General features: G+C 49.2%; 1 protein-coding gene across 1 annotated transcript; it reads right to left on the bottom strand.

The window, feature by feature from the left end:
• Nucleotides 1–3932: 3932 nt before the first annotated feature.
• LOC125544768 (cellulose synthase A catalytic subunit 4 [UDP-forming]) lies at nt 3933–9670 on the bottom strand. The gene is made up of 13 exons (XM_048708521.1): nt 9355–9670; nt 9168–9280; nt 8990–9041; nt 8751–8898; nt 7786–8052; nt 7189–7531; nt 6959–7096; nt 6254–6379; nt 5944–6156; nt 5620–5866; nt 5342–5541; nt 4880–5233; nt 3933–4787 (listed from the first exon to the last, which is right to left on the bottom strand). Exons 1-13 carry the CDS (start codon nt 9518–9520, stop codon nt 4203–4205), a joined length of 2952 nt encoding a protein of 983 aa, XP_048564478.1. The 5' UTR covers nt 9521–9670; the 3' UTR covers nt 3933–4202.
• Nucleotides 9671–11854: the final 2184 nt, after the last annotated feature.

Raw genomic sequence — 11854 nt, 5'->3', positions numbered from 1 at the left:
TGGACCGATGTGGGCAATGATCGCCTTGAGGTGAGTAGAAGAAGGCGAAGTCGAGTGGAGAGAGTGATGAGAGCTGGACAAGATTAGTGCTTCAGTCTCCTTTGTTAGACTTTTCCGTGGACTGGCCGGCCTAATTTTAGTTTAGGCTTGAAGCGTACTCCGCCGCCAATCGCGCTTTCTCGCACGGCCATCCCCATCATGCATGCAGAACGCAGCTTGGGTAGCCCATCATACACGGACCGGTCCCTCTCCGTACTCCTCGCAACACGATGCACAGCTAGCTGCGGCATTGGTCGCTTTTGAGTTGCGCTGCCGCTTCTGGCAAGGGCACCGCAGTGATCTCATCTTTTCACGGTACCTCGTTGAGACGCTGACGGTAATCATACAATGCGATCTTGTACGCGCGGTTCTACGCTCCTACTCTACTCCTGTTTAAGAGCAACTCGACCCAAAACTGTCCCCGCGTGTCTATTTGGGTTGAAACAGACCAAAGCGCCGGCCCAATGCGACCAACACCCAAACCATGTCCGCTTGATGTTCGTGTGGATGCATTTCAGACCCAAATTTGTGTTTGGTTTGCGTCCACGCGAATACGAAACAGACATGGCACGCGTCCTTCGTTGTCTGCCACGGTCTCATCTGTCGGCCGCCCAACCATGGCTCATGGTCGTATTAAACGAGACCATCGACCTCGGGCCCGCCTGACAGTGGGTGAAAGCGTCTGGTCGCCGTCCTTTTTAATGCAAGCGTGCGGGAAGGCGGCCTCATCCACTTCCCGTCCACATCTAGCCAACCTTGCCCCTCGTCGGAGACATCCAAACCCTAGCTCGCGGGTTCTTTAGATGGTCCAAGGGAAAGTTCACCCCCGGCGCTAACTCGTCCCGGGCGTCGCCGCCACCTACTCGACGCTGAGCCCCGCCGCTGGAAAGGGAGAGCATGTACATCCCAGTGCACCAACACATATGTTGGAGGTGCGCAGGTGGCGCAAGCTTTTGACGCCGGAGCGGCGGCGGCTCCCTGCGTACGCGTCGGACTCTCCCAATTGGGAGATCTGGTTCGCGCTCGAGCACAACGAGGAGCATCGTCGCGGCGTGCAGCTCAACCCCGCCGTCGCACCGTCGCCCCCGTAGGTCAAGCCGAAGGAGGAGGAGGCGGAGGCGGCCTATCAGGCCGCGCTAGAGGCGGCCCTGCAGCGCGCTTTAGAGGAGAGCATGTGCGACAAGGACGCGCACTGAGATGGCCTGAAGGAGGCCCTCGCGCTGTCCACGGCCGGCGACTACATCATCCCTCCGCTGTCGGCACTCCTCGAGCCCAAGGTCGAGCCACCACCCATGGAGCCTGAGCTGGAGTGGTACCAGTGGACCGGCCAGCTCCGCGAGTGGTTCCGTGTGGCGCCCGTGTGGCTCGACGCGACGCCAGAGCAGGAGACGGCGTACCTCCAACAATGAAGGGCGCACGTGCTGGCGGAGGAGCGAGCCAACGGCGAGCGGCGGATGGAGCTGGAAAGCCGTTGGGCAAGGGAGGAGGAGGAGGAGCACGCCCGCCGTAGGATGCGGCGCGGCCCTGGGAGGCGACATTCCTTGGCCCGATGCCGGAGCTCATCGACCCCATTGGTCCGGGGAGGACGACGAGGCCTAGGGCAGCGTGCGGCGAGGCGCATACTTTTTTATGTTTAATTATGTTTAAGTGAATTTTGGCCGGCATTTGGCCCGCGTTTAATGTTTAATTATGCTAATTATGTCAAGTTTGAACGTGTTTCTGTGTTTTTTAAGTCTGTTTGGAAAAAAACTCGTCAGATAGTGTTGGATGCAGGCACCGACCAAAAAAAACAGACACTATCGTTTGGCCAACCCAAATGGGTAAAAAACGGACAAAACATGTATCCGTTTGAGTCGGTGGAGTTGCCCTAACCGTTTGAACTACCACTTGATCTTGATCTCGTGCAGTCAAATTTGCTGCTTGCGTACAGATTGCACGAATGCAGCAGACATGCAGTGATGCTCTTACTCGATCGGTAGACCAATTCCCGACTGGTGAAGTAAGTTTACAGTAGTTTGTTGATCCATATTGCCCGCTTTGCCACGGCGATTTACGGGGGCAATGATGGATCGATCGCCGCCCTAATGAACGCTCATGATTGCATAGTACAAGCATCATACTAAGGCTTGATTCCCCACTCATGCCCTTACGTTGTTCATGCAATCAATACCCACCACGCTGGCCACGATAGCAAGCTAAACGCGCCCCATAAGTAGCATTAGCACTAGCACTAGCACTCGATTGATATAGCTAGGCCGCATCACTAGAGCAGCACACCGGGCATCATTTGGCCACGTCATTCTTGACACATAGGATAATCCATCGATGAGCCGTGTTCCTCGCGTGTGTAATTCTAATTCACGTCCTCGTGACGATTAGGTAGCAGCGATTGATGTCTCATCAGTGCGCCTTTTTCACTGAGAATGTGGTAATTAGCACTCCGATCTGATGTTTGTAGTGGGTAAAAAGGTAGTCCAAAAGCTGATGCTGGAAAGGTCGAGTAAATAGCATAAAACTACTACTTTACAAGCTAGGGTTTTAAAAAACTACCACTTTTTAATTTTTCTCATAAAGCTATCAAACGAGCGGTCGGCTGTTTCAAAAACCCCCAAATGCCCGTTGCTTAAAAATTAAACCTGTTTGTGACAGGTCGGGCCCGCCACTAAACATTCCGTCTATTTGACCGTGTGTTTGACCGTTAACTGACATGTGAGGCCCACATGTCAGTGTCTGACAAAGCAATCGGATCCCTGAAAATTTTCTAAAAAAGCAATCGAGTTCCTGGAATTTTTCAAAAAAAGCAATCAGATCCCCAGATCCAGAGGAGGGGCACCCGCCATGGCAGGAGCTTGATCTCGAGAGCTCTGCCTGGAACCGCGATGCCACCTCCGGGCCGACGCCGTGCATCACCTGCGGCCGGCGAGCCGCGCCCGCAGCGGCCGGAAACACGCCGCCCCTCGCCTGTGGCCGCCGCCACGCCACCCCTCGCTTGCATCGACCACCACGCCGCCCCACCCCTCGCCTGTGGCCGCCGCTACGCCGCCCCTTGCCTACGCCGACCACCACGCCGCCCCGCCCCTCGCCTGTGGCCGCCGCCACGCCCCTCTCGCCTGTGTGCGCCGGCGGCCACGCCTGCCTCGCCTGCGACGGCGGCCACCCACTGCCTCGCCGAACGGGAGGTCCACCCCGTGCGCAGTGGACGACGACGGGCGACCGAAGAAAGGCCCGCGGCGATGACGGAGCTGCTGGCCAGCGAGCTCCTCACGGCGGGGCTGCTGGCCAGCGCAGCTCCTGTCGTTCTGGAGCAGGGGGACGGGAGGGAGCCGATTGCTTTTGTGAAAATTTACAAGGACCTGATTGCGGTTTTTTAAAAGAGACAGTGACATGTAGGTCCCAAATGTCAGCTAACGGTCAAACAAACGGTGCGTTTAGTGGCAGGCCCGACTTGTCATAAACATGTTTAATTTTTTAAGAAAGAGGATTTGGGGTTTTTTGAAACAGCCGACCGCTCGATTGGTAGTTTTCTGAGAAAAAAATAAAAAGTGGTAGTTTTTTGGAATCCTAGCCTGTAAAGTAGTAGTTTTATGCTATTTACTTGGAAAGGTCGTGCTAGATGATGATGATACACTTGGTTAGAGTAGTTCTATGGCAAAACTAGAATCATGCGACCGCAAAGTTGACATTGGAAAAACGGAACTGGCTGTAGCTTCTGGAACACAATGTGGTTGCATCGATAGTTTGAAGCATTCTCCAAATTGTCGATGGGGTGACAGAGTTAAAAAAATCTCAATTCTAAAAGGCCGAGGAGTACACCCCGTTTGCTTCCTTTTAGAAGGCCAGTCACAACTGACAATGTTATCATCTTCCATATCAGATACAATTTCAGGTTCCTCTGGTGCAGACTCTTTTTTTATCTCTATACAGAAGTACATGCTTCCTTTCTACAAGTATGCTTTACACGAACTTCAACTTTGGCCGCTCACAATTCCAGCGGCTTTAACATCAAAACTTTCCATAAGAGAATCAACAGCAGTGAAAAAATCGACACAAAATAGTAGCCTACATCACCTCTGTAATGGTGGGCAAAGGTTTTTACATTGATCAAATACACACATCCGCTGACCAGCAAACAATTGCCTGGACCTCCAAGCAGTGGCAGTTGCTCAGCAGTCGATGCTGCTGCAGGCTCCGGTGGCGACGGTCTCGGCACCGGTGATAAAGGGATCGATCTTGACCCAGAGGAGGGAGAAGACCGAGGCCAGCAGGACGGACCAGAGTATGACGATGGTGGGAGTCCGGTTCTGGCGGCCCATGAGACCCTTGAGGAACGGGTACAAGTGCATAATCACCCACATGGCGAAGAACACCTTGCCGAAGAGCGGCCCCCATGACTCGTAGCCGCTGTTGAGCGCGTCCGAGAACCCGGCCACCACGCCGACGAGGTTGAGAACCAGGATCGTCGTGGGCGGGATCAGCACCGTCGTCCACTTGAACACATACAGCTCAGCGAAATCGCCGTCCTCCGCGGCCTTGCTCGTGACCGTGAAGTTGGTGTCCAGCCCGATCACCATCTTGAGGATACCCTGGAACACGGCAAAGAGATGAGCAGACACGCCACCGATGACCCAGAACTGCTCGTTGCGCCACCAGTCCTCAATGCCAATGCCGCTCCACCGCAGCTCCAGGACACTCGTCAGGATGATGGAGGTGAAGAGACCAAGAAACCATATTGTTGCGGCATTGGAGAGCTGTATTGTCAACAAGTGAACAATGTTATCATCGTTTAACAGTGATAATCATCAGAGTCCGATGTCAATGTATGTGTGTTCAGAAATCTTACGATTGGAATGATGAATTTGCCAGTGAGCAAGCAAATGGCAGGCAGGCAGCAGTATGCGACGAGAGGGACAGAGGTGAAGGGGTAGACGATGGTGTTGATGTAGGACAGCCTCTGGAGCCACCTCAGACGGCCACCACCGTAGCCGTACCACAGCGGGCAATGCCGGCTGAAGAAGATCTCAACAGAACCGAGAGCCCACCGAAGAACCTGGTGCAAACGATCGGAAAGGTTGATTGGGGCTGATCCCTTGAATGCGGGTCTTATCGGCATGCAGTAGATTGATCGCCACCCACGGCAATGCATCTTAAACCCAGTCAGAATATCCTCTGTAACTGAACCATAGATCCAACCAAGCTGACAAAAAAGCAGAACAAGCAGTCATGCCTAGTGAACAGAGCAAAATGACTGAGGCATAGTCAAGTAATTCGACATAAGTATAGACACTGAAGAGCAAGAGCTAACCTCTTTTCCCCATTCAGTTTTCTCTTCATATCCACAGCTAATGACATGAATGGCTTCTTTAATCAGTGTAGAAGGGTCTACAGACTCAGGAACACCCCCATTCTCCATAAGAGTTGATTCAATGAATACCGAAGACTGCCCAAACGACTTCTCGAAGCTCATCTGGGAGATAAGCATGGACCGCTCATACTCGTCGTAGTCTGCAAAAGCAACCAATGTTACGAAAACACAACTCTTAAGATTTAGAACGTTTTATTCCACATAGTTCGTGCACTTACTGTCGATTTCCCGTAGATTGAAAATGGCAGATTCAAGGTCCTCTCGTCTGGAGTCTCTGTGCATTTCCTTCTCAGTTTTTTCAACCTTTTTCTTAGGACAGCAGCAGCAGCAGAATGAACAAGCCGACGATTTTGGAAGGGCAGGCAGAGATGGTGGCCCATAACCGTAGAGTGCTTGCCTATAGAAACAACAACCAGTTCCCACATAAACCGGCCCTTGGATGCCATCAAGCCCTTTCATGTTAACCTGTGCATGATAAGTATGAACATGTAAGTTGGGTAAAGATACTTAAATGGAATACACATCAGTGGCATAATGCTTACATCAAAGAACACGACGTTCCTATTGGCATAACGATCACTGCGATCAATCCCATCGAATCTCTGTGGGAACTGGACATAGCAGACATCTCTACCAACGGAAGGGTCCATCATGAAGCACATTGCTTCACGCACAGCTTTGCTGTTGTTAACATAGTGATCACAGTCAAGGTTAAGAATGTAGGGAGCATTTGTCAGAACAGCAGACACTCGGACCTGCCAAATTAGATAATTATTCAGTAACCTTGTATTCAAGCAAATTTTGTCAAAATAAACAAATAAATAGGATAATTCTCTCTAAAAAAGGATTTACCAGAGCGTTCATAGCCCCTGCCTTCTTGTGGTGTTGGTACCCTGGTCTTTTCTCTCTTGAAACATATACTAGCCGAGGAAGCTCATTTCCATCGTAATCGCGAGCACCGGTCTCACCAAGGAAAACCTGCAACCAGAAGTCAGAAATACGATAAGGATAAGTTTGAAAAAATCGCCGACAAGGTAACTATTCGTTGGTTTTCTTGGAAGGTCAGCAGGCATCATACTAGAAGCATCAGTTCCACATCTGCAAACTACGACTTTGCTTTTAATCATGTAAGTGGAACCTGATCTCATGTAAGTTCAGCTTCAGTGAGGACATTTGAGACAATGGCAACTAATCGTATGCTGAACAAATAATGAATGATTTTGGGCACAATGCCCAGGAAAATTAACTACCAAATAGATCCTGTTTTTTTATTTGTAAAGGTTTTTGTTATGTCTTAATATCTTAAGAGGTTAAAGAAAGTTGGCACTTTGCCGTTGCTTATATGGAGTAATATGAAAGGCAAAACCAAGCTTTATATTGAACTTTCAAGTCCAAATGGCAGAGTACACTTCATTATTATGACGTGTATAAACCTCAATACTAAGAGGGACCATGTTAAAATAGCTCGTCAGTCAAAGATCACCTTATATGTTTTTAAAAAAGGCGATTGACCCATAACATTTCCTGGACTGATTTCAATAGTGAAAAGCAAATTACCTGAATCATGCCGGGGTGGTCACGAGAGTTGTTCCCAGGCCATGGTGTCCCATCCTGCATGACCCAGCCTTCCTCAGGTGTCTTCTGAGCCTTGGCAACCAAAGCATTTATCCTCACCTTGAACTCTTCATAATCTCTCTGCACAAAACACAATGCTTATTTACATGACTAACAGCAAAATGAAACTTCCAAAATAAAGGACGTTGTCAAACTGTCCAATCGAAATATACCTTCATAGCCCTACGCTCCTTGACGAAAGACGGGTGTATTTTGTCCTTCAAGTAGTCAATCTTCTGTGAGAAGTAGAACTCAGGAGTTCGTGGCTCAATGGAGAACTTCTTGCAAAATGGAACCCATCTCCTTGCAAATTCCGCAGTTTCAGCAAGTGATTCAAACGTGAGCATGGCAGCTCCATCGTCAGAGACGTAGCACGAAATTTTCTCAACAGGATAGTCCACCGCAAGAATGGACAGCACAGTGTTCGCAGTGATTAGCGGAGGCTCTTTCAATGGATCCACTGTACTGACAAAGAAATCCACAGGTGCTAACCCAGAATCTTCTCCATCTCCATATCTGTAACATGCATGGATTATGAAATTCAGTACAAACAATGCTTACTGATATACTCCCTCCGTTCCTAAATATAAATCTTTTTAGACATTTCAAATGGACCACGACATACGGATGTATGTAGACATATTTTAAAGTGTAGATTCACTCATTTTGCTTCGTATGTAGTCACTTGTTGGAATCTCTAAAAAGACTTATATTTGGGAACGGAGGGAGTATAATATAAACAGTTTTAGTGGTACTACTACCGAGCATACCGTGCAATCAGCCTATCAACGTAAGTCTCTCGGTTGACAGGACACCACTTGGGAAATTGATCCAGGATCCAGGAGAAACCGAACCAGATCTCACATATGACTGAAGTCAGCCAGAGACCAAAGGCGCTGTCGACAGGGTTGGTGATACGGTAGTGGAAGAAGAGCCCGAGAACAACTAGCCGCATAATGATGACTGCCCTGTAAGGTGTGAGCTTGTTCTTCGATATAGGGATGATCCGGGAAAGTGGCTCATACGCATCTGTCAAACTGCAAAATGGTTTGGTGTGTAACAATAAATTGTCAGCATATTAAAATTAAAACACTTGAATTATATGAACCAGCCAACTCACCCAAAATCGTAAGCTAATGAGGAAAGGTGACATTATGCATTTCAACAAAACACCATGTTATTTTATAATGTAGCAGAGGTGAAGCTCAAAAGGTTTTGAACTAAGCCAGGGGAGAGTATAATAGCAGAAAAGTTAAACGTATTAAATTGACAACCTGATGTTAAGATGTATAAACAAGGTGTGGTTAATGGTTATAGGCCAAGTTAAGCAACAAATTTTGTGACTAAGGTGTAAATGAAGCATGTTAATGAGATATGAAGTGTGAATACAATATCACATTTTCAGCTATTTTCCCCAGTACATGGGAGATATAGAAGTTTGTATATGGGATCTGGTAAGATAGTCACATGAGACATTAAGGTCAATTTCAAATATAACTGGCATCTAGCTCATCTAAAAAGAATCTTGGGTGCGAATGAGCTAACTATATACTCCCTCTGTCCCAAAATAAGTGTCGCTGAACTTATTTTGGGACGGAGGGAGTAATTGTTATGATTATACCTAAAAATGGTCAAGGAGAGATTTACAAATATTCATTTATTCAGACACATTGATAGAAGTAAAAGCTCTAAAGTAATCAATTTAAGGATGTATAAATGGATGCGTAATTCTTACTCCTTTTCTTCCATGATCTGTTCTTCCACAGGCGGAACTTGTGCTTTAGCCGCAGCCTTTTTCGCTGAGGCTTTCTTCTCATTCTTCTTCTCCTTCCAACTGTCAACCCTGTTCTTCCAGATGGGCTTCCCGGATTCGTCATTCAACTCTTCAAATCCAGAGTGAGTAAAAAAAATTCAGTACTCGAGCGACATCAGAGTAAGGTAAAAAGCCCAAGCAAAGTAGAGAAGTATGCCTACCACTCCCAACTCCAGACATGCTGCTCAGGGTCCTGGCATGACTTACTACATCCTGTTGAACCAAAATCACATCCAACATTGTCAGAACTGTAGGAAATTCCCCTTCCTTGAGGGGTGTCAGGTGTGTGTTCAGCTGTTCTACACAAAACCGGACAGTTGCACGAATAAATGACTTCACCTGGCGATCGCTGAGTTGGTTCGCCATTGTGGCCCGCCCACGCAGGCCCTCGGCGACGAGCTGGTCCTCCACCGCCGCCTCCTCCTCCTCCGCGGCGCTCCCCTTGCCATTCGCTGGAACAGAGAGCAAACTCATCAGCGCAAACCCCCTCGCTGGGCTGCCAAGCTTCTGTCAGAGGAAAACGGACCTGGGTCGGAGACGGCGTACTCCCCGCCGCAGCGCGCGCAGGCGGCGCGGCCCTCGGCGACGTCCTCGTCGAGGCACGCCTTACAGAGCGCGTAGCTGCAGGCGCGGCAGGCGGCGTGCGCGTCGTCCCCGCAGGCCGCGCAGGGAGGATGGGTCCCCGGCTCCATCGTTGCTCCTCACTATACTCACCCCTCCTCGCCGGCGCGCGGGCGGCTGGGGCGGCGGTGGCCGGAAGGGTGGGGAGTGGAGTGGGAGAGAGAGGGGGAGGGATAGGCTCAGCGTGCCGGAGGTTGGATGCGTGGTGATATAGCCACGGCCGCGCGCGCGGGGGTGCGGTGGCGTGGCGCTGGCAGGCGGTGGGTGGGGTTGGGGCGTCGGCATCGCATCGGCGGGTGGATGGAAAGAATGGAAGCAAAGGTTTGGCCGCCTGAGCGGACAGGGGAGGGGGAGAGGCGCAGAGGCGGGGCGGCGTGCGGCAGGTGTTTTTCGCGGGAGGGAGCGATTTTGCGGGTTTTGGAAGCGAAGGTGACGGGCGATTGGGCGGGGCGTAACCTGCAAGGCGGGCGGGTCGGAGGTCGGGGGCAGGTTGGTGGTGTGCTCGGTGTCGTCGGTGCGGGGCCCGGCGCGAGGTGAGAGCAAGAAGGTATCGCTCGCGCTGCGGCGTCGCTTTTGACAGCACGTTTTCTAACTCGCGACCGACGCGACGGCGAAGGGCGAGGAGGAGGTGGGGAAGTCGTGCTCCGCGGAGGACGAAGTTTGCGCAAATTGCAGATGCGCACGCACCTGCAGGGCCAGCATCATCGTCGATCACTCGCGTCGTGATTCTGCGCTCGTTTGCACCCCGAAAATTGCTAAAATTCAGAGATGAACTTTGTATGCCATGAATGTGTATGAATATAGTACAATTTAATGTACAGGTACTACGTACTTAATGTTCATTTTGCTCGCGTTGGACTACACACTGGACCTTACATGTTACCTCTTTCCTTGATGTTCATCTTCTTCGTTTGGACGGGCGGCGCACGGCTGCTTCGAGGTGGCGGATCGTGCACGTGAGGCGGTGGCGACGGATCGGGATCCGGCCCGATTTGGCGTCCGTCTTCAGCTGGCGGCTGTGAGCGGCGTAGGCTGGCGTCCTCCGATGTGGCGGCGATGGCGTCGCTTGGTGGAAGCAACGACGTGGCGGCGTGCTCTTATCGCATCACGACAACAATCTGCATGATTGGTCCTTAATTTGGCCGTCGACGTGTTCCGGAACTACAGTCAGAGATCTTGCGCATGGATATCTGGATCAGATAGAATCCGGTCGTTGATACGTCTCCAACATATCTACTTTTAAAACAATTTTTCTTTTGTTTTGATCTTTAATTTGCATGATTTGAATGAAACTAATCCGAACTGACACTGTTGTCAGCAGAACTATCTTGGTGTTGTTTTTTGCAGAAATAAAAAGTTTTCAAAATTAGACGAAATTTTACAGAGAATTGTTTTGAAATATATAAATATATTGGCGTAAAGAACTACTAGAATGGGGTCACCAGAGAGCCACAAGCTCAGGGGGTGTGCCATCTTGAGCTTATGGGGTTCTCGAGCCTCCGTTTGCCTTAACCCGAAGTCCATAAATACTGTCTTCTTGAGACAAAAATTAGAGATTAAGTTTCATCATGTTTTATGATACAGAGCCGCCGCCACCTTCTATTTTTCATCGGGAGAGCTGATCTGAAGTTCGTTCGAGGCCCCGGAGAGGGGGGTTTGTCGCTGTCATCATCAACAACCCTTCTTCATCAACAACCTCGTGATGCTCACCACCGAGAGTGAGTAATTTCATTGCAGGCATACTAGAGGTAGATGGAGATGGATGTGATTTGTCATGTAATCAAGTCACTTTGTTAGGGGTTAATCCCTAGTATCTAATATGTTCTGAGATTGATGTTGGTATGAATTTGCTATTCTTAATGCTTGTCACTAGGGCCCAAGTGTCATGAATCCATATCTGAATCTACTATGTTTTTATGAATATATTTGAGTTCTTGATCCTATCTTTTAAGTTATATGCGCCTGTTATTGTTCTGAACCGTAGACCCCAAGGTAACAATAATTGATATACCCTCCGGGGATGACTGTAATTTTGAGGAGTTTATATATTCACTTTGTGTTAATGCTTTATTCCGGTTCTTTATTAAAAGGAGCGCCTTAATTACTCTTAGTTTCCGTTAGGACCCTACTACCGTGGAAGGGTAGGACAAAAGATGTCGTCCAAGTTTTTACCGCAAGTATATATGACTATATATGGAATACATGCCTACATATGATTGGTGAATTAGAGCTATTGTGTATCACTCTTGATTTGTGACTGTTACATGATGAACGTTATCTAAATATCCATCGCTACTCCATGCCTATGCCTTTCATAATATTGTCTTTCCTCATATCACTATTACCGTTGTTGTTCCAATTACTACAAAACTACTATTACTGTTACTGTTACTGTCACTATTGCT

This window comes from Triticum urartu, chromosome 3 (genome assembly GCF_003073215.2).
Source record: "Triticum urartu cultivar G1812 chromosome 3, Tu2.1, whole genome shotgun sequence".
NCBI classification, from domain to species: Eukaryota; Viridiplantae; Streptophyta; class Magnoliopsida; order Poales; family Poaceae; genus Triticum; species Triticum urartu.
This window is presented reverse-complemented; position numbering and strand designations above follow the sequence as displayed.